This window comes from Megalobrama amblycephala, linkage group LG18, assembly GCF_018812025.1.
Source record: "Megalobrama amblycephala isolate DHTTF-2021 linkage group LG18, ASM1881202v1, whole genome shotgun sequence".
Classification (NCBI taxonomy): Eukaryota; Metazoa; Chordata; class Actinopteri; order Cypriniformes; family Xenocyprididae; genus Megalobrama; species Megalobrama amblycephala.
In genome coordinates this window covers 28,557,791-28,580,552 of record NC_063061.1, presented here as the reverse complement: position 1 = coordinate 28,580,552, position 22,762 = coordinate 28,557,791, and the positions used below count along the sequence as shown (strand labels likewise).

Genomic DNA, 22,762 nt, shown 5'->3' with positions numbered 1-22,762 from the left:
TATATTAGTATATTATAATTATTCACATTTGCATTTAAGACTACTGAGACTACTATTTGCATGCATTGCGCAGATGTTGTTTCTCACCATTACAAATAATGGAATTTGCACATTTATGATTCCCGTGGCACTATATAATTGGATTTGCTTTCATTGTCTGTGCTCATGTCATAAAATAAGCAGTAACTGTTTGCAATAGCTTAAATGTTCCATAACATTTACTGTTAATGTGTTTAACAATTACTGTAATTCAAGACACATTCTCAGAAAACAATTGAAATAAATTATTAATATTTGTAATTTTTTCTAAAATTCAGCCTTAGACAAATTCAGCCCTTCAGCCAACAAGTTCCTCAAATGTTTTGCTGGGGTTAGAGCCTTAAAGTAAATAAATTAATAAAATATGACTGAAACAAATGATATATATTACTGAATATTCTGCAAATGCAGTTCTGCCACATAGAAATGCACATTTGGCAGTAAAGCATTGATTTTGAGACATGCAGTAAAGTGAATTTACTGCTATTAAAGGGATAGTTCAACCAAAAAATTAAAATTCTGTCATTATTTACTCACCCTCATGTTGTTCCAAACCTGTACGACTTTCTTTTCCTCTGCAGAACACAAATATTTTTGAAGAATGCTGATAACCAAACTATTTTGGTTACTATTGGCATATATTGTATGAAAGAAAGAAAAAAATACTTTCTTAAATTATCTTCTTTAATGTTCCACAGAAGAAAGAAAACCATACTAACTAGCTGATCCTAACTTAAGGTAATTTTTAAATATAAAGTCCAAATATTTTTATTCAACCACTTAGTTAGATTACATATGATGGAAAAACAAAAGATGTTCAGAACATGGCAACTAACTACAGTAACTATGATAGTGGGAAGCGATGCCCCCTGGGGGCGTTTTACCCCACAGACTAGTTTTTAAGAAAAACAATGTAATTCTGAAAATATATTTTCCTCAGAAAACATACTCCTTAACTACAGGCCTTACTATTCTCATATCATATATAACTGTGATGTTCTGCAAAAAAAAAAAAAAAAGCTTTTTTTCTTACTATGTGAAATCTGTTTTCTCTCCAGTATGTTGCCAGTGTAAGTGTCATAGTGAATACTTCTATACTCTTATAAACGTAGTCTGTAGCAACAACAAAAATGGATCTTAACTCCATCTAGTGGTTATACAGTTGGGGTGGCAGAGGGGAACGGCGAGTCGGCTACGTAGGCCTTCTCTCATGCTGATTGGTTAGATCATTTGAATGTGTTCCTCATAAACTTTGTTAATAAAACATCATTTTGTAAAAATGGTATAAAAATAAGGTTTTTTTAATTGTAAAAACACATGAAATTTACTTCAACAACTATAGATAGATAGATAGATAGATAGACATACAGACTTATGAGCCTGGTTTCACAGACAGGGCTTAGATTAAGCCAGGATTAGGCATTAGTTCAATTTGGATATTTAAGTGGTTTTTATAAATGTGCCTTAGAAAAAAAAAAAAAAAATTATTGGTGTGCATCTTGAGACAAAACAAGTTGATTTCAGTTAAAACATGCATTTTAGTCTAGGACTAGCTTAAGTCTCGTCTGTGAAACCATTAAAAGGAGCTCACGCTTGGACCTTGAGGCCTATTCACCTCGGACATCTTCCTGTTGCTATGATACTTATTATTATTATTATTTTATTTACGAAGTTGCTTAGCTTAAGCTCAAGGTTTACACTTATTTTTCAAAACCACTAATAAGTTCACAGGTGTTGCATTACATGCGGTAAAAGTCTTTCGCTTTCACTTTAACTCAGTTGTGTTGGTTTAAGGGCTACCGCAACATTACCGTTTTGCTTAACATCAAATGCTTTCAAATGTGTAAATAGCGTTCTCATGACAGAAACTGAAATACGACCTTTAAACTAAGCAGTGTCTTCCAAAAATTAAGTTTCTTTCTGCTCGTAAAATGGTGAACAGATCCAGACAGGTCTTCCTAGAGTGTTTAAAGACATTGTGTCAGGTATTTTCAAGAGATTAAAAAAACCAATACAACCATTTTTTTAGATTTTGTTTTTAAAATCTTTCAAAAGTTTTGAAGTTTTGTTTCTAAAAATCTGCAAATAAATACCCTGACAGCAACATAGTGTCGGCCCGGATCTGGCCCACATCTGGTCCGCGTGTAATGCACATGTAGGCTACCAGATGTTGGCAGTGGGCCGGATCTGGGCCACACTATGTTGCTGTCTGGGTATGTACTAAAGATAAGGACTCTGACATTGTTGTTTACAAAGAATGTAGTAATAGGCTAGATTAAAATCATAATTTTAGACCATGATAACTAGGGGTGTAAGGGTACACGTATTCGCACCGAACCGTTTCGTGCTTTCGGTTCGGTGCACATGTGTACCGAAGCATTACATTGCAACATTGTAGCCTAACCACCATTAATCGCAATAAGCTCTGCATTTTGTTACTTTTGATAAGAAACGAAGTGTCATCCTCATAGGCGTAATTTGCGGGTGGGACGGGTGGGACATGTCCCCACCACTTTTTGAAACATCTCGCGGATATCTAATACAAAAGAAACACCTCTAGTTGATTATCAATTTGAGTTAATAATAGGCGATCTGGCGCTGGGATGTGTTGTTTTTGAAATCATGTTGAGTGCTTGTTGTCGCTGTTATCAGAGGCGCAACAGTGTTCTCTTAGCGCTCGTGCACATTGCGCAGTGTTCACACGACGAGCGCTTCAATTTATCGCTTAACTGTTGCAGAGACTCTCTATTCGTTACGTTTAATCACAAAACAAAACACAAATAAACGTGTCCCTGCTCTTGATATACAATCACTGACGAACATCTTTGGTTTTAATGAGAGAAAAAAAAAAAAATCATACATGGTTGGATTCGAACCCAGAATCTCTTGCACGCTAAACGAAAATAATGCCTCCAGTCCATCAGGACAATCTATTATCAATTGCGGATCCACGTATTTATTAACTAATATACATACTCTCGAGACATTGTATTATAGCAGATGTAAGGAAGAAACTATCATATTAATTTTAATATCATATTATTATTTTTGTAATAATACAATTACAATAACCCCCCACCTACACATTCCTGTCCCACCCACTTTTTAAAACAAAGTTACGCCACTGGTCATCCTTCAAATTCTGTCCACGAAATCACGAAATTCAAACAGAAAGTGCCCTTTTGACGCTCTTTAACGCAGCGTGACAGATCACCGTACAGGCGCCTCAGTTCAACCGGCAGCGCGAGCTCGGAGCGCGAGCGAACGCGATTATCTCTTCCTCTAATACTAGTTACAGAATAAACATGAAAGAACATCTGAGGGTATGTTGAAAGATACAGAACAACTTACTGAAATGTATAATATCTTGTGTAATCGCCTAATCGGTGTTTCAACGGCGGAAAGACGTCAATAAAACAGCTTGGCTATTTAGTGTCCACAGTCAGTTTGTTAGTTCGCTAGAGAAATGAACTCTTTCGCTTAATATAAGCACTGTATTAGCCTATATATTCATTTTATTTTACTTAACCTTTTAGTGATATCTTGATTATTTAATGCATGCATTTAATGACCGTGATTTTAACAGTAAAAGACTGTAAAAATGCTGCGGTGAAAAACTGTCAATTGGTTTACAGAAAGTTCCCGTACTATATACAGTGAATAACTGTAATAGATCTAGCGGTACATTTAATGTAATTTTACGGTAAAATACCTTAAATTCACAGTTTTTGGAAGTGAAAAATAACAATTCATTGTAAAATTTACAGTGAAAAACCGTAAATTGACATTCCCACAATTCCCTGCGTGACACTTCACATTTGATATATTTTCGTTGAAATAACTCTGTTTCTTCTTAGTTTTTCTAATCAGTTATGTACATTAGGGTTTTATGTTACATCTAATGTTGTTAAATTAAAGTTTATTGCATTTTTAAAATTTCATGCATGTTACCATGATGGTGTTTAGTGTGTGTGTGAATGACACTGTGTGCACCTTCTATATATTAGTGTTGTCCTCCTCAGCTTGTGGAAAATCTGCTCGTGATGAACTTTGATTCATCATGTGACTCTTATCACCACTGTGTTTGGTGACTGTCAGTGTATTATAAAGGTACAAAACAGACTAGTACTTCATTAGGTTGGTAAATTAACATTATATCAGTTAATGAAATACGTTATTTTACCGTAAATTTAACAGATTTTGTTTTACGTTGCTACTGTATTTTTTACGGTAAAGTTCTGGCAACCACAGCTGCCGTTTTTTTACCGTAAATTTTACTGGGATTTTTTTTACAGTGTGTTTATATAAATCTGTCATTAAAATGACAGCCACTGTGTGGAAATGATAATATTTCAACAACGAATTGGAGTAAAAATATTTAGAAGTTAATGCAAAAACTGCCTTAGGTGCAGCTTACATGTTTGCATACAATTTGTTATTTGAGTGTTGATTATTTTATCTAAAAATTTCAAGCAATTGAATTTTGGTTAATAGTTTGGGCTCAGTTGTTAACCTGTAATATTATAGTAGCATAATGTTCAAGTAAGGGCTCCCTACATAGTTTATTGCACTAGCAGAGATAATTTTTTTATCCTTAAGAAACTTTTAGTTATAATTTAATTTAATATATTTAAAGACAAAAACACAATTTGTTCGGTAAACCATTGTTTAATAATAATTAAAAAAAATGTTTAGTTTTCTCCCCACCTGCTGTATCGAAAACCATACCCAACCGTGACTTCAAAACCGTGACTTCAAAAAGGTACGTACCGAACCGTGAGTTTTGTGTACCGTTACACCCTAATGATAACTGATTAGTCCATCTTTATTTAGATTGATCAAGCCTGCAATGTATTTACACATTCATTAAGGATTTCTGGAAGATTAAAAAGTACATAGGCCTACTGAAATAAAATAAACAGTTTAATGGGTGTATATACCCCAGGATTTTCAATTTACTTTATTCTTTGGCATGTGACCATTGACGGTTTTTGTTGTCACCTATGGGTTATTTATAATGAAATTGGTTATTTTAAATTCTTCATGTCACTATGGATGCATGATATTGGCCTATTACTTTATCCAAGAGCCTTTTTCTTCAATTGAATTTAGTTTATTTACAATTCAATGTTGTAGAAACAGACATCAGCAGGAAAGCAGTTTGTTCTGAGAAGCTCAGCACATAATGTATGCCACTGATCTGAGGTTCTTCATATCACTAACAGCCAGCAGATGGCAGAAATCTCTTTTAAACTTTACAATTATACAACTTTGAACTTTAAAGCTACACTTGCTGCAAATGCATTTATGGTCATTTTTGACATCAAATTAAGCCAAAATAAGCTGTAATTAATAAACCTACATTGAAGCAAAACATAAAATATTTCACCAGGAACAGATTAAGATTATCAAAAACCACATAAAGAAAAGATCTGATTATTGTCGGTGTATTAGATGTAACAGTAACAGATACAAAAAGAACTATAAAAATCATATAAATTCACAGAAACAGAAATCTTAATGTTTTGAACATTTTCATTTTGGAAGCTTAAGATTTAATGTTCTACGGACTGAATAATCCTGAAGGAGGAAATCGCTTTTAAATGTACTTGTTGAGACGAAAACGTATCCAACGAAAACTTTCCGGCTTCTTTACTGGAGCTAGAAGTGGTTGTTGGGCAGTTTCGCATGGCCAGCATGTCTGGGTTGAGGTCTGAAAATGACAAATTAAGATGTTGAACAGAAACTGTATTGTATTAATGGCAATTTGTGTGACTGTGACTTACTGTCTTTTGTAATGGTGGGGACACCGTCTTGTTCTTAAACCTGGAGAAGAACAAAACATTTTACAAAAAGATTTTTTTAACTAAAAAAAAATTGCAATAAATTCTTCAGCAGGATTTATTAAAAAAAAAAACTAAGCTTGCCAAAACCTAATCCGTCTGTATGTTTTTATGAACATGAGCATAAATTTAAAACATATGAAATATGCAAATGCGTAAATCTAAAATTAAATTAGTGTCCTCCCATGTGGGGCTCAGTCAAATGATCAGACCTCTTCCTCATTGGTTTAGAATTTAGGATCGCACCTTTAAAATGAGACCTGTGCTCTCTATTCAAGGTAAGATGTAGCCTATTAAAATCTAACTTATTTTAAGTGTAATTACATCTTTGTTTGTGTGTTTGAAGATTAAGAATAGTTTAATTGTTCTGACATATTCTCCAAATAATTGTGTAGGAGTATTGAAAATCATTTGCATGCATGCATTATTGTTTTTCACACTGAAAAAAATAGATTTTGCACATGTATGATTAGTATAATTGTGTATAAGTTTTAAACGTCTGTGCTCAAGTCAAGCAGTAACTATGTGCAATAGCTTATATGTTCCAAAACTTTTAAACCATTTAAAAATAAATAAGAACATCATCTACTGCACTTGGCAAGATTTAAAAGGTGTGGATTTGACTTACGGTTGCAGTACAAAATTGTGACGATCAGCAGAATGAGGAGAAGAGCACAGCCAGCGGCCAGAGACGACAATATCCAAATCTCACAGATGAAACGGGGCTTCAGCTCTATGAACAAATACACTTCCTTTTACAATGCTGTATTATAATACAAAGATTTATTTTTCAGCTACTGTTAGCTCTGCCAGTGTGTAATTATATATATATATAGCACAACAAACCTTTTTTGCACAAACACGATTTTGTTGTAGCAGTCACTGGGAGCGGCTTTGTTGTAACAATTTTTGGAGGTTTGGTTGTTGGATCTGAAACAGAGATATTAGCAAATATGGTCCAATGACATTATTTTTCAATGTAATTTTATATTTTTACTACCCCACTGGCAATTTTTTGAATTTTAAGCATAAACCTAACTTTTTTGTTTTTGTTGTGGTCAAATTTATGTTAAAAACAAGACAAATGAATTTGTCAATGAGGTAACAAAAATAAAAGTAATTCAAGACAAATTACAATCAAAACAAAGGATTAATATATTTAGTTTTGCTTCTAAAATATGTATCTTGTTTTAAGGATGTTTAGGTTTTTTACTGGAAACCAAGAACAAAATGCTGCTAAAGAAAATTTGTTTTGCAGTGCTCAAATCACATGACTCTTTTGCAAAATAAATTAAATTATAAAAATAAACAGTCAGATGCCCACCTGGTTCTCCTTCAACTTCAGTCATCTCTCCAAAGAAGAGTTTATTGCTGTTCATGGATGCGCAGGTGTAAACGCCACTGTCTGTCTTTTTCTTGAACGCCTTAATGTCCAAGCGTACCTTACCATTGTTGTTGTTGATAGTGAATTGTTCCAAACTTGAGCTTTTATCCTTTACATCTGCATTTCTAACAGTGAATAAATAGTCTGCGCCTTTACTGTTTATTCGAAACCAGAACGTCAAGGTGCCGGACGGTTTAGGGTCGCAGTGAATTTCTATCTTCTCTCCCTCTTTATAGATCCGTGCAGAGACTCCTGGAGACAAAGAAATGTTTTTACATTAAGAATCCTTGTGTGAACCAATACCATCTGAAACTGATTTAAACAGAAATGTTTTATTGATCACATTAAAAGTCATGTGCAACTGAATTCCTCTACATTCAGCGGTGTGAAAATAGAATGAACTTATTTTACCACTGAATTAACTAAAAGCAACGTGTACATTTATACTTTTAACCATGCTAATACAAATATATATAATCATTTCCATGCTGTTTCTGTCCTGAGGTAGTTAGGCTAAATATTAAATTATATATATATATATATATATATATATATATATATATATATATATACCATTTAAATGATTGTCTAATGGCTGTATAAAAACAACATGCAAACATTTAGCCTACTTTATCCATGTGAGTCGTTATTCAAAATAATCGTAAACTGTCAATCCTGTACACTTTCATACCTTTCATAAAAATCCTTTAATGTAATTGCAATATGATATAAGAGAAAATGTTCAACTCACCAAAGAAGAGTGACAAACTCACACAAAATCCGATGTATATTTGATACATTTTTTCAATTTTCAGCGCAGACATTCAGTTCTTCTTTAACGACAGGAACAAAACTACTGAAAGGATGAAACTAAATTTCCTTGTCTGCCCCTCCCAAACCCTCACTGTCTTGGTTTTCAGCTGTTCTGCAAAACTGCACTAAAGAAAATAAATGTACTGTTTGTTTTGTTGCTACAAATTGTGTCATTTTGTATTTTAAATAAGGTTAATTTTTAAATAAAATAAGGTTAATTTGTCATTTTTTCACCTCATTTTAGTTAGAATCTTGTCTTAGGAGAGATCAAGGATAGTTATCACACTTTGTACTCCAGTGAATACATCTATTTTTGAAAAACAATTTCTGTTTAGATGCACATATATAAAAATAGAAGCTATTGTGGGATGTTGTCACACTTTAAGTTGTCACAATGGGGTCATTTAACAGCTTATAAGGTATTAATCACAATTTAAACTGTAAAACAATTACGGGAACCATAAAATACAAGAAACAGCAAAAATATGAAATGCAATGAATGAAAATAGCCTATTTGAAATTGCAATTGTGCATTAAAACAGTATACCATGTAGGTCAAGTAAGGATGAAGTTCTCATCATCTGAATCTGATTGCATGATTTATGTCAAGAGTATTTTATGAAGAAAATTTCTCTGTAAAACACTGTATCAATGTGGATCATTGTTAAAATTTGGTTTATAAAACAGGTGGTTGTTTTTTAAGTGGCTTGACGTATTGTCACTGCAGTGGTGCAGCATCCTCTCAGCGTGCACCTGAAGGGGGTCTGTGCACTAGCAGCGCAGCACGAGCCCATGCACCGGCGCGCGCAGCTCTTTGATGGCGTGTGAAACCGCATGTGACACGCTCTGAGTGGGGCTGTTCAAGTAACTTCGGTGGGCAACTTGGACCCCTAACATTCAGTCAGCTTTGAAAATGTAGCGTTAGGGTGTGCAAAGGCTAGTACATATGTGCATGGAATGTTTTTGTTCGTGTACGTTTTTAAGATCTATTTATGCACAACTAAATGAAGTGAATATTCTCACATTTTTTTGTTGTTTTCACTTTCATTCACTAACACTTGAGTAAAAGTAGGATGCCCTAGAGATAGAGATAGGCCTACCATAATAAAATGTTACTCCAGTAAAAGTATTAGTAGGGCTACTCATTTTCAATTTACAAGTAGTTGATTGTTAAAGGATTAGTTCACTTTCAAATTAAAATTTCCTTATAATTTACTCACCCCCATGTCATCCAAGATGTTCATGTCTTTCTTTCTTCAGAAAAGAAATTAAGGTTTTTGATGAAAACTTTCCAGGATTTTTCTCCTTATAGTGGACTTCAATGGAGCCCAAACGGTTGAAGGTCAAAATTACAGTTTCAGTGCAGCTTCAAAGTGCTTTAAACAATACCAGACGAGGAATAAGGGTCTTATCTAGAGAAACCATCGCTCATTTACTAAAAAAAAAAAAAATTATATAAGTTTTAACAATAAATGCTCATCTTGAACTAGCTCTCTTCTTCTTCTCTATTAGAATTCTGGCAGTGTAGACACTGCTAAGTGTATTACTGCCCTCCACAGGTCAAAGTTTGAACTAATTGTTATATACTTGCACTAGCATATTGTATATGACAATTTAGTTCAAACTTTGACCTTTGGAGGGCAGTAATACACTAGAAGAAGAAGAGAGCTAGTTCAAGATGAGCATTTATGGTTAAAACGGATAATTTTTTACATTTTTTTTTTAGAAAATGAGCGATGGTTTCTCTAGATAAGACCCTTATTTCTTGTCTGGGATCCTTGTAAACTGTAATTTTGACCTTCAACCGTTTGGGCTCCATTGAAGTCCACTATATGGAGAAAAATCCTGGAATGTTTTCATCAAAAACCTTAATTTCTTTTCGACTGAAGAAAGAAGGACATGGACATCTTGGATGACATGGGGGTGAGTAAATTATCAGGAAATTTTTATTTGAAACTGAACTAATCCTTTAATGTAGCCTACTTAATTATTAAAGGTAAAAAGTAGGCTAATACTGATCGATGAACCATGTTTATATAGTCACACTAGTCAACCTACTTGAAAAATGGGTAACACTTTAGAATAATGGTCCGTCATTAATAAGTAACTATGTAGGAAGTAATGCAGGACTGAGTAGTACTACATTAACCCTTCAGCTACTTCTATTAACTAATGTAGAAACAAGCTTAACTAATCAGTAAGTAATATCAAATTTAGAAGTTCCTTATTAGCTATTAGTTTAGAGTTCCTTATTAGCTAATCAATAATTACCTAATGAGATTACCATCATTAATAACTATTAACTAACATTATCGTGTGTCTGAGACATAATCAGTCATCGGTTTTACTCGGAATATAGTCATAAAATGCACCATTAATTACTCAAGTGTTACGCAGTAACTATGCAAGAACTATGAAAAATAATGGTCCTGATCACTAGTAGTTCCTGCATAGTGACTAGGTAACACTTGAGTAATTAATGATGCATTTTATGACCACGTTGAGAGTAAAAAAAAGACAATTGCTTACATCTCAGACACTATAATGTTGTGATTAGTATTAATTAGTAATTCTTTATAATTTGTCATAGTTACCTATTAGTTCTTAATGATGCCAATCTCATTCTCTAATTATTGATTAGCTAATAAGGAACTATCTTAGTACTAAATTTGATATTACTTACTGATTAGTTAAGCTTGTTTCTATATTAGGCCTACTTAATAGTAGTAGCTGAAGGGTTAATGTAGTACAACTCATTAGTACTGCATTACTTCCTGCTTAGTTACTTATTAATGACGGAACATTATTCTAAAGTGTTACCGAAAAATGTAGCTACTTAAGTACAGTAACGAAAATGCTTCTTTACTATCCACAACTGCTTTTTTGAACCATTTTTTGCAATTATTTTGAATCAATTTGGTGTGAAGGTGGATAGTGGAGGTATTAAGTCAGTTTTCCCTCAGTTGTCCTAATAGTAACCACATGTAACGTTAGCCTAGTTCATTACGTCATCTGTCAACATGTTCCTCGAACATTTGAGGACCAGAACGAAAAAAGACACTTTTTGTCCTCATTTTGAGACAGTTTGTGATTTCAAATCTTCATTTTGTGAAATGTTTAGCTTGAAAAGTGTGTTTGTGCACTTATCTCGGAAAGAGGTCTGCAGTATCACCTGACGTCACGACGGTATCAAAATATAGCGTTTCCAATAAGAGTGGAAAGATGTTCATCGCTTTGTGTGACAGCTTCAGACCACCTTTGTTCTGTAGGCGTACAGCAACTCTCCAAATAATGTGAGGTGGTGAGGATGCTGCCCACACGGTTACATCACTAGCAACAGCGCCCCCTTTCTTCCTTATGTCGCAACACGGTCTGACGTAATGTATTTACGTCGCCTGGAAATTAACGCAATATTCATTGGATGGTGGAAATATGAGTTTACGACAATAGCAACAAAAACAAAAACACCCTGTAAGGTGTACAAATTCTATTAAAAAACAAATCACAGTTAAAAAAAATAGGCTTTAAATAGGAATTATACAATTACAAAAACAAATGCAACAAAATAATAATAATTATTGTTATTTTATTAAACGTAAGTATTACATATAAAGTATTATTGTTGTTGTTGTTGTTCACTGGATAGTGGAAATGTGAGTTTGCAACATTAAAGTCGTCTAGATATTTATATCATATATAAATGAATCAAATTAGAGATTAATAATAATAATAATAATAATAATACAATTACAAACAACAACTGCAAAAAAAACCTAATTAAAATATTATTTAATTAAATTAAAATATTAATAAATAATTATATAATTCAAATGTTTAAAAAAAATATATATATTAATAAATAAATAAATTTTGACCTCTCACATTTACTGCGAAATCACCTGCGAAGGTGCTTTAATATATTTACTTGACTGATAAATAAAAAATAAAAATGAGTTTGACTGTATGCTGAGCTGACCTAATGATGATACAGTACTGATTACAGAAAACATATTAAACACTAAAAATAAAGAAAAACACATTTTAACACCTCTTTTTTGTAGTCAAAAACAAAGGCAGGGACCTTATGACTTTCTCACATACAGCGTTGACCTATCATAAAAGGGGAGATTCTGTTTTTCATATCGTGCAGGTGGGTGTTCAGGAAGACCTCCAGTCAAACGGAGAGACAGTTTATGACAGGCGGTCCACCCTCAGTTTCCATGGCCCCCCATGTACTTTTGAGTCACTTTCTCAGTTTGGGTAATTTCTCATCATCCACTGATTTCTTGCATGGGGATCCCTGTCTGACTCACCAAAAGAACCTGATTTCAGAGACGTGGGTCTCAGACCCAAAACACAGCCCAGAGATGGAGGTGAGGATGAGGGGGATGGGGCTTACCTGGGGATTCCTTGGAGAAACAGGGCCAACTCATCCTCACGCACACCACAACTGAGAAATATTAGATGCAGTAAGACAGCAGCCCACCTCAGAGAGCGATCAGTAAAAACAGACTTTCAGTCACTGCAGTAATGGCAGCATTAGGACTCTCTTCAGAGAGAGCAGTGATTCAAACACTGTATCCATTAATGTGAAGCTCAGAGGGAGGGATTAGTGACAACAGATCACAGCCTGATGTAAGTAGTTTTGGTTTCTTCGTGATGTTTTTATACCTTCATGTTCAGTTGTGACCAGTGCTGAATAATAGTCATTTCTAAATCCACTTTTTGGTATACTTTAGAGTACTGTTCTGTCATTAATAAATAACTACACAGGAACAAATATGTAACACAATATTAACACTCTAGTAACAAGAAATTCTGATTTACAAATTAGTATTTTGATAGATAAATGTAGCTAATCAATATTTTTTCATACCTCACAGACAACTACTAAAAACTACTATATACAGGTTCAAAATTAATGTGAATAATGTATAATTCATTCTAAAGTGAAGGTAATGGTAACCCACTAGAAATGACTCAGGTTGCACGTTATTTTACACTACATGTACTTAAAGTGCACTTACAATGTACTTACACAAGAATGTACTGTAATAATAGGTAACTACATGGGTTAAGGTTAGGTTTAGGGGTAGGGTCAGGGTTATAACCCAGTTATTGTAATAATAAGTACATAGTATGTACATGTGGAACAGGCCTGTAAAATAAAGTGCTAACATGACTCAAGTGTTACCAAATCCTTCAGAAGGACTTTATTTGGATCAGTACTCTAAAGTGAAAAACATGAAGTCATTGTAAGTTTTTGGATAGTATTTCCTTCTGATGGATTCGAGTCTTTACTATGATCTTCACATTACTGATCCAAATAATTGGTAATTCCTTTAGATGGATGTAGAAACACTTGAGTCATTACTATCCAAAACCTCACAAAAACCTCAAAAGCTGATAAAGTAATTAGAAATTCCTTCTGAGTTGTTAATACTAGAGTCATTTCTAGTGGGTTACCATGGCCTTCACTTTAGAATTAATTATGCATTATGCATTATTCACATCAATTATGAACCTGTATATAGTGGTTCTTAGTAGTCCTCTGGGAGGTATGAAAAAAAAAAAATCGTAGTTACTGATTAGCTAATAGTGAACTACCACATTCAACTTAGCATTACTTACCAATTACTTACTAACTGAGCACTACTACTTACTAGTTTCTTGTTAGTTAATTGTTGTAACTAGAATGTTAATAGTGTGTTTGTTCTGGTGTATTTATTAATTAATGATGGAACAGTATTCTAAAGTGTTACCCACTTGTTTTTCTAATCAAAATCCAGTTAGCAGATATAATCGAAGCTGTACACCTACAGCATTATCAAAGTACGGTAGCATTTTATTTTATAGGTGGACAGTTTCGCATGTACTTTTTGGAGCAATGACATTAACTGGGTAAATAACCCTGTACCTATCCCTAAACCTAACCTTAACCCGTGTAGTTACCTTACATTACTCAGTACTTATAGTAGATTGAAAGTGCATGTACTGTGAAATAAAGTTCAATCCAATGTACAAGTGCATTTTTCAAATGTGACTGATATGATGCTTTTTATGGGGTCAGTTTTAATTTCTCATAAGGTTCAAACAATGTTTACAGAATCAACAGATACTTCAATGTTAACTGTATCATTTAATGTTAAAAGAGAGGTTTACAGGTGTAAAAGGTGTACAGACACAACAGGAAACAAACATTGAAATGCATTTATTTTGCCAATATAGTTTCTGAACGCCAGCTGCACTCTATACACATATTCACAAATGCATTCGTGACTGGGTTTTTTTAATGTCCTCCGATATAATCTTTTGTTTTTTACAACGTTCATCAAGTGATGGATTGCTATAGGATAAAGTTGTGTGATATTTTATATTTTGTAGTTATATTTTACTAACAGATGCATGTTTATAAGCTTGTAATATTAAGCTCATAAACAAGCATCTGTTAATATTCAATGTTAATATTGCATATATATTTTAAATATAATACTCTTTTAGATATATGTTTTAGCAGATGATATATATATATATATATATATATATATATATATAAACGATGTAAAAAAAAAATACCTGTAAAATTTACAGTTAAAAACCAGCAGCTGTGGTTGCTAGAACTTTACCGTAAAAAATACGGTAGCAACATTTTCGGTTTTACGGGACAGCAGTTAGTTTACTGTCTATTTTAAAGTTCAAAACTGTATAATTTAAAGGTTTATATTGTAATAATTACAGTTCATAATATATACCGCTAAAGCATATACAATTTGCAAAAGTATAATATATGCAATATTATTATTGTTATTGAAATTAATGAATTTATGTATATAAAATAAGTTATGTAATTATATTTTAGATGTGAATGAAGCTAGTTTTGCGTTTTGATATGATCTTTTTAAATTAAGTATTCACTGTTGTCATTGAGGGTTAAGAAATCATCATTTTATCATTTTCAACCCTTCAGAGGAATTGCTCTTGTGTCTCTTTTAATGGATTCTGACTACTTGAGACACAAAACAAAGATGAACGCACATGGTCATTAAAAATTGTAGATTTTGCACACAGTGTAACATAATAACGGGTATTTTTTCATACCAAGGCTTTAAATAAAATTGGCTGTGTTTCATGTCAGAATCTATCATGCGTTGTGTACAGATGCTCAGCGAAGATGAAGATCACAAGTTATCAAGATACAACAAAGAATAAGAATTCCTTCTTTGTTCTTCTGAACAATACCATATTGTAAGTTACATGTACATGTACTATATTCATTTTCAAATTTACAAAAATTTTTCACATCTTATTCCTGATATTTTCTGAGTAAAGTGCTTGTCTTCTTTTTCTTTAACGTAGGTAGATTGAAAGAACTGTATAATAAAGATGACCTTATTCTTATAAATCAATTGCCAAATGTAGTTTTGTGCACTTTTGAAATAAATAATGCTGGATGTATATGAATTTAATGTGTTCTGTTTTAACATTTTTAATGTAACCTGGTTTAACGTTTTTTCTACAATCAATAAAGAAAAAAATGAAGAAAAATGTTTCCTTTCCCAAAAAAAAAAAAAAAAAAAAATTTTCCAGTGCCATTTGTTGTACTGCATCTATATTATTGAAATCCCAACAAAATGAATAAACTAATGATAAAACATTGTGAAGTTCTACAGTCTGAACTGTAAAAGCAATGTAATGGAGGTCTTGTGTTGAGTCTGTGCCTGTGACGCTCTCCATGCGGCAAGGTCTGTGGTCTCTCTGTGGTGGTTTTGTTTTAGTGTAGCGCTGAGGAGCTCAAAGCTGAACGAGCGATGCGAGAGAGATAATGTTCTGTCTTTTTGCACAGGAAGAGGTTTGTTCATTTGCCTCAAAGTATCAGGAAGAACAGCTGCATAGTCAAACTGAATGGCAGCACAGCTTCTCTCATACCCACATTTTTTTTTTTTTTTTTTTTTTAAATTTGATACAGACCTTTTATGTATTTTTGATTGTATTTGTTTTCCCCTTAAATGGTCCTTTTCATTTTAAAGGTTACATTTGTCTTGTATTTGAGTTGTTGTTCATTTACCAGCTTTTTACTGGTGTTTTTTAGAGGACAAGTAAAGTCACAGTCCTCAAGTTCACACAGGTGTCTTTGCAGAGTAACCGCAGGTGAAGTGTATCATCACATTAACCATCAACATGTGCATTTTGGTAGCCTATCAATTGTATTGAATTGATATATAAGAAAAAAGCTAATCAGCTTTTCTGCGATCAGATGCTGGGCAATATCATTCAGTATAGTTTCATAAAGGGAACGCACACCCTCAGAGAGGGAAACTTGTTAACGCCTAAACGCATAAACCAACACACCCTCAGATATGTAAGACAGGGGGACACCATAAATCCCCTACAACACAAACAGGTGTCATCACATACAAATAACCCGCAGAAACACTCAATAATACACTGATTCGAGAGAAAACATGAGATTTAATTTAACAAAGATTTATACAAACTATTTAAAGAGCATAACATTTAAAGCATTTAAAAAATGAGAAAACTGTACATTCAAATGCAATTTAAACATGCTGTGCTGTCAAGAACAAAACACCAGGCTTGATAAAAAACGTGGGTTAGTCCAGATTGAGTGTGAGTTCAGTTTTGTAGTAATCCTGGTGGTACGTTCAGCTCTAGTCAGACAATAAATCGAATTCATAAAGTGGACTGTTGGTTGACTAACGTCCAATGAGACTAGTAAGTAAATTTAAAGGGATAGTTCACCCAAAAATGAAAATTCTGTCATCATTTGTTCACCCTCAAGTTGTTCCAAACCTTTACAAATTTCTTTCTTCTGCTGAACACAAAGGAAGATATTTTGAAGAATGCTTGTAACCAAATATTTGTGGGGCACAAATAACTTCCATAGAATTCTTTTTCATACTATGGAAGTCAATGGTGCCCCACAACTGTTTTGTTACTCATATTCTTGAAAATATCTTCTTTTGTCTTCAGCAGATCAAATAGATTTTTACAGGTTTGGAACAACTTATGGGTAAGTAAATGATGACAGAATTTTCATTTATTTTTGTTCACAAACACTAGTTTTATAGACTTCAACAGGTCCATTGTGAAAAAAAAAATTGCTTTGGAGAGAAAAAAAACCACCACTTGAAAAATGAACAAAAAATAAGAGAACATGTAAGTCAGGAATATATAAGAAAAAGACATTTTGGTAACACTTTTCAATAATGTCTCATTAGTTAACATTAGTTAATGCATTAGCTAACATGAGCAAGACATTTATTATGGTATTCATTCATTTTTGTTAACGTAGGTTAATAAAAAGAAACTGTTCATTGTTAGTTCATGTCAGCTGAGGTCCATGAAATAATATTAACAAAGACAACTTTTGAGTTGTGTATAAGTGTATAAGTATATGTATAAGTAAAAATTGAAATTAACTAATCTTAATAAAAGCTTCAGAAGTGAATTTCATTTTCAGGTCATGTTAATTAACGTAGTTAACTAATATTAACGAATGGAACCTTATTATAAAGTGTAGGTATGTGATGTGTTTTATCAAACTGTGGAGATGAAAAGTCTGTTGTCCACCTCATCGTGACGGATTTGTCCTGTGGAGAAAATGGCACAGTAAACTTTCTTTTAAAAATGCATGATATTGGCAGAAATAGTCTAACAAATTATTTGTTTATCAAAATTTCAATGAGCCTAATAAGGCTACCAAGACAGCCAATGCAAACACACATATAAGGGCTTTGATGTGAGCGCGAGTGTCGCAAATCAACATTAACCCACAACTATAACACTCCCGTTTAGTTGCTTATTTTCATCTTTGATCATTTAAGGGATGTTTTAATCCTAGAAATAACATTCTTTAAATAAATGATTTGATTTAAAAAAAAAAAAAAAAAACACACTGAAATCTCTTCTCAACTTACTTGGTGAATCGATGTCTGCACTTCTTAGGTAGACCTGTTGTCTCAATGATAAAAAAAAAATGAAAACATGAATGAGACGTTCACACAAATTTTATATAAAATCAAAATTTGAATGAATTTCTTTACACTTTTATACAATAACTGAACTATAAGCACTGTGATGTACTTCAGAAACTTTCCCAATGGACATCTACATGGAGCATCTGAGCATTTGAAACAATGCATGCAAGAGTAAACAAGCATGTCACATGGCAAAACTGAAGTTGTGAAGCTCTTTCTTTGACCACTGTGTGTATGTGTGTGTGTACTCACGACTGAAGTAGTAAAGTGTGCCTGCAAGCGTAATGGCCAAAAGCAAAAGAGAACCAATTCCCGGCCAAAGCACTGAATGTTCACAGCCTGCAACACAAGAAACCAATCAAACTAAACAGTATAAAACAGCAAGAAATCAGCAGCATCTAACAGCAAGCCTCTGTCCGCACCTTTAGGTGAGTAGCTTGGGGTTTTGCAATTACAATTCCTCTTCACAGGCTTCTGGGTCTTGACTGTTGGTGGCTGAACTGTTGGAGGATTCACTGGAGAACAAAGAAAAAGAACGTCAAGACAAAACAGACTGCATCTGCTCCATTGCGGACAGTGATTCAAAAGAGAAATTTTGGATCTTTTAAGTGTAATGATTCTGAAAATAAAGATCAAAAGTGACCTCATAACATGGACAAGAAACAAATGAAGATGGTTCTACTACAACTTAAAAATAATAAATTCATTTTTCCTTGATTCAGAGCTACGTTGTTTGCACATAGCAATCTTAATTGAATTAAATAACTAGCATAAATGAATGCAATAGATTAAAGATTAAAATTCTGATATCCCCCTCAAAAACTATGAAATTTGAATGCATTGTGTCCAACTAACTAACATGAACTGTCCAGACCAGAAGATCCCAGACAGGTCTTAAACGGAACTCTGGGATTCTCAGGCCAAATACCTCGGCATCTCCGAACACTTTACTGAAGTTTGAATCTCTCCTACCACATCTCCCATCAGTCATTTATTTTACGCTACATGATCTTGAGATGTTCTTAGAGCACCATGAAAGAGAATACAGACTTTGGAAACATCTCCACCTTCACACCAGGTGAAGATGTCCTCACTTCAGGGATGGAAACCTCAAGGTGTGATTTTACTAAGATGACTCTGTAAACCAACATTTAGTATCTCAGTTTCATTGATTTGGTCTTCTTGACTTTCTTTAGCCTAAAATGGTCATTCACGAACCATCAACACCACCATTAAAGAGGAAAACTCAAGTTCGGACAAGAAAAAAAAAAAAAACAGGGTAGGAGACCAAAATAGAGAAGGAGAGCACTGCCCATACCTCCAGGCTTTATGTAATATCCAACAGGAACAATATATTTAGTTTTAAACATGCAGGAATAGAAGCCGGCATCTTGTTCCTGTAGTCCCAGGAGGCGCAGGCTGTAGACCACCACCTTCTGTCCCGAGGACACGCTGCCCTTGAACCGAGAGACTTCGAAGTTCTCTCCATGTTGCTCTCTGCCAGCGCTGTTGACATACATGAGAAACTCAAGAGCGTTTCTACTCTCAAGGTAACGGTACCAAAACACCTCCTGGCAGGCATGATCTGGACATTCACAGGACAGACTTTCCGTGCCATTGATTTTGGGGTATAAAACATTCGAAGTAGCTTGGAAGGAGGGCAGAATGACCGCTTAAAGGGAAACAAAGGAAAAATCATGAGTCCTGCTTCGTTCATTATGCACATTTTCAGTTTCAGCTTTAACTATGTAGTTTAGCCACATTCAATTTTAAGTGCATGGATGGGACTTTGATATATGTTATTTTAAAAGATTCTTTAAGAATACTATCTCTACAAAACTTCACAAAATTCAAATTCAGTATTCAGAATAACATATATTACGGCAGTCATCAATTTTCGTCGACTTCTGCAGACTTCCTAATGCTAAGCTCATATTACTTAAGTCCTGGTTTGTTCGTTATGCACATTTTGATTTTCAGGTTTAACTCTGTAGTTTAGCTTAGATGGAACCTATTCAAAGGACATTTTCAGAAAGTAGAGCACAAAGGTTAAATATAGAATTAGAAACAGTAAAAGAAAAGACTGAAAAGTCATTTTTACGGTAGACCATAAGAGGATTAGAAACACATTAGTCAATTTCCTTGTTATGTAAGAATGGAAACCTGAATAGACAGAACTCTTAGGTAGGCAATTTATGTTGTCTATATCCTCTTGCAAAATAGTTTTCCTCTCTTATCAGTGCCTGGGGGAAAATTGCACATATGTGGGCACAGAAAAAACATGATAATATATATCAGAGAATGGAAAAAAATCAATATTCAGTTTGGTACAAAAACCAAAATAGGCCGGTAGTGCGAAAGCATGAAAGCAAGTCTTTTTTAAATCAGATTTAAATCAAACAATTTATTGGTTAACTCTGACTTTTTTCGACATTTACTAGATGCAAATGAGCGTGCGAGACTCAGTTATAGTGGATTAGCTGGCTTGGTTACACTTTATTTCGATGACACTCTACTAACAATAAGTAACTTTGCAATTACATGTCGACTACCTCTCATTAGAGTATCAGTATACTGTCTGCTTAATATCTGCTAACACTTTATTCTGATGGTCATGCAACAGACATTCTGCTGACTTTAAGTAACTTTGCAACTACATGTCAACTTACTAACCATAACCTAATAGTTTACTAATACTCTAATGAGACTTCGTTGACATGTAGTTTCAGTGTTACTTATAGTTAGTAGAATGTCTAAAGTGGACCATCAAAATAAAGTGTAATTTTATTTTATATATAGTATCAAAAACATTTAAGTATTGTGTGCGCAAAATATACAAACCATATATCAAATGCAAATATATTTAAACGCAAGAAATTTTGTAAATTGCCTTTGGATGCAAAACACCTTCGGGCCTACAGCAAACCACTGAGGCCATCGCAATGTTATTTTGAAAGATTCTTTAAGAATACCACCTTTTACTGAATGTCACAAAAAAATCAACTTCAGTATTCAAATAAAATATATAACGGCAGTCAGCAATTATCTTTGACTTGTGCAGACTTCCTTTCGCCAAGCTCATTTTACTTGTAGCACTTGCTGTAAGTTTCAGGTCTGGTCACATTAGAATTTGACGCTCTTGAAAACAATGGAAAGAAAAGTTCCTTACCTGCCATCCACATGAACAAGTAACTGCATATGCAAGAGAGGGTCATCCTTGGGTGTCCGTGTGCGAGCTGTCAACTGTGTGTCTGTGTTTTCCTTTCTGTTCTTCATGTGTCACACTGAAAGGAGGGCCTGCCCTGCAGTGTGTGGGGCCAATGAACCAATTACTGACAGCCTATCAGAGAATGAGTCAGAGGAAACACACATACATATGAAACATCAAGGAAAAATCAGGAGCCTTTTCAGAAAAACACATATTTCAGGTTTCGTTAACAAGAAAATAGGAACTATCGACTATTGAACGTGCAAAAACATTAAAAGTTTTACTAAAAAGCTCTGAAGTACACAATTATCTTTTAGTGTGTGACGTGACAACGCTGATTTCGTCAGTGCAATAAAGAATGAATTTAGCATTTTAGTTTTTACAAGGTTTTAGGAGTGAGATGATCATTTAAATATATAGTCAACTTTAATGTGATAGTATGTCATTTCAACACATTTTGAAGATATAACATCTATTTTGACTTAAAAACATCCTGAGAAAAATTAGATGATCGTTTACTCTTGTGCTTCAAGTAACTTTTAACAGACACGTTGTTAGAGAAGTTTGAGGTTTTAAACTGATGTAGTTAAAATCAAAACAGCATGCAAGTATATATATATGAACTCATAACTGAAATGATCTCCAACTTCTCCAAAACTCACGCATTTACAAAAATGTGATAAAACCCACAGGTCATTCTATTTGAGCAGTTCCAGTGAATGTTAAAAGACTTTCTTCTCTACTCTGAAACTGAATGCGCAAACCCTAAATGTCCTAAAATGCTCTTTAACCCAAACGCAGGTGTGTGACCTGAGAAACACCTGCATCTGTCCACAGAGCACCACAGCTGGAACAGCGTCAAATCTAACACAAACACATAATATAAAAAACACTTGTGATGAATATCAGATTAGACAGAAATTAATCACAGATCCAACTCAACGTACTGCTAATGCTGGATTAATGAACAAATAACCTATAAAAATGCTTAATGAATACTGGAAAAGTACATATAACCAACAACACTGCAGCGTGGCAAACTAAATACGTTTTACCTCAAAGTATTGATAGAGCAGACTACATAGCCTACATTTCCCATTTCTGACAGTCTGGTGATAGATTTTGTTTTGAGCAGCCTAGTAAAAGTGTGCGACACTATGATTTATCCTGGACTAAGATGGAATGAAATAATACAAAATTGTCAGGATAGGTGACTTAAATGTGTTCAAAACGTTTGACAGCTTATCTTAATACCTCATGGGGACACATATAGTCAAGTTAATTGTTAAAAATGGCATTTAGTTAATCGTTTAAACAATTATTTTTCATATTTTTAACAATCATTTTAAAGGAATTATATCGAATTTCTACATTGTCTAAACATTATATTAAATTATTAGTATATAATAAATATATATTATTATTCAATTAAATATTACAAATATAATTATGACTTTCTCATTCAAATATCTCCCCC

The 22,762-nt window shown here is 33.7% G+C and overlaps 2 protein-coding genes across 2 annotated transcripts; both read right to left on the bottom strand.

Moving 5' to 3' along the window:
- Positions 1-4,560: 4,560 nt before the first annotated feature.
- On the bottom strand, positions 4,561-8,166 carry cd8a (CD8a molecule). Its single transcript, XM_048167325.1, has 6 exons — positions 8,018-8,166; positions 7,207-7,518; positions 6,729-6,812; positions 6,511-6,615; positions 5,826-5,865; positions 4,561-5,752 (listed from the first exon to the last, which is right to left on the bottom strand). Exons 1-6 carry the CDS (start codon positions 8,088-8,090, stop codon positions 5,701-5,703), a joined length of 666 nt encoding a protein of 221 aa, XP_048023282.1. The 5' UTR covers positions 8,091-8,166; the 3' UTR covers positions 4,561-5,700.
- Positions 8,167-16,515: 8,349 nt separating this feature from the next.
- On the bottom strand, positions 16,516-21,529 carry cd8b (cd8 beta). The gene is made up of 6 exons (XM_048167350.1): positions 21,247-21,529; positions 19,396-19,749; positions 18,500-18,592; positions 18,330-18,416; positions 18,018-18,051; positions 16,516-17,690 (listed from the first exon to the last, which is right to left on the bottom strand). The coding sequence occupies exons 1-6, from the start codon at positions 21,290-21,292 to the stop codon at positions 17,672-17,674; spliced, it is 633 nt and encodes a 210-aa protein (XP_048023307.1). The 5' UTR covers positions 21,293-21,529; the 3' UTR covers positions 16,516-17,671.
- Positions 21,530-22,762: the final 1,233 nt, after the last annotated feature.

Excerpts from the sequence above, each read along its gene's own strand:
- cd8a (XM_048167325.1), bottom strand. The coding sequence starts at position 8,090 with ATGTCTGCGCTGAAAATTGAAAAAATGTATCAAATATACATCGGATTT. Across the intron at positions 7,519-8,017 it reads GAGTTTGTCACTCTTCTTTG|GAGTCTCTGCACGGATCTAT; the intron begins GTGAGTTGAACA and ends CTTTGTCTCCAG. Across the intron at positions 6,813-7,206 it reads TGAAGTTGAAGGAGAACCAG|ATCCAACAACCAAACCTCCA; the intron begins GTGGGCATCTGA and ends TCTCTGTTTCAG.
- cd8b (XM_048167350.1), bottom strand. The coding sequence starts at position 21,292 with ATGACCCTCTCTTGCATATGCAGTTACTTGTTCATGTGGATGGCAG. Across the intron at positions 19,750-21,246 it reads CTTGTTCATGTGGATGGCAG|CGGTCATTCTGCCCTCCTTC; the intron begins GTAAGGAACTTT and ends TTTCCCTTTAAG. Across the intron at positions 18,052-18,329 it reads CACACTTTACTACTTCAGTC|GTCTACCTAAGAAGTGCAGA; the intron begins GTGAGTACACAC and ends TTGAGACAACAG.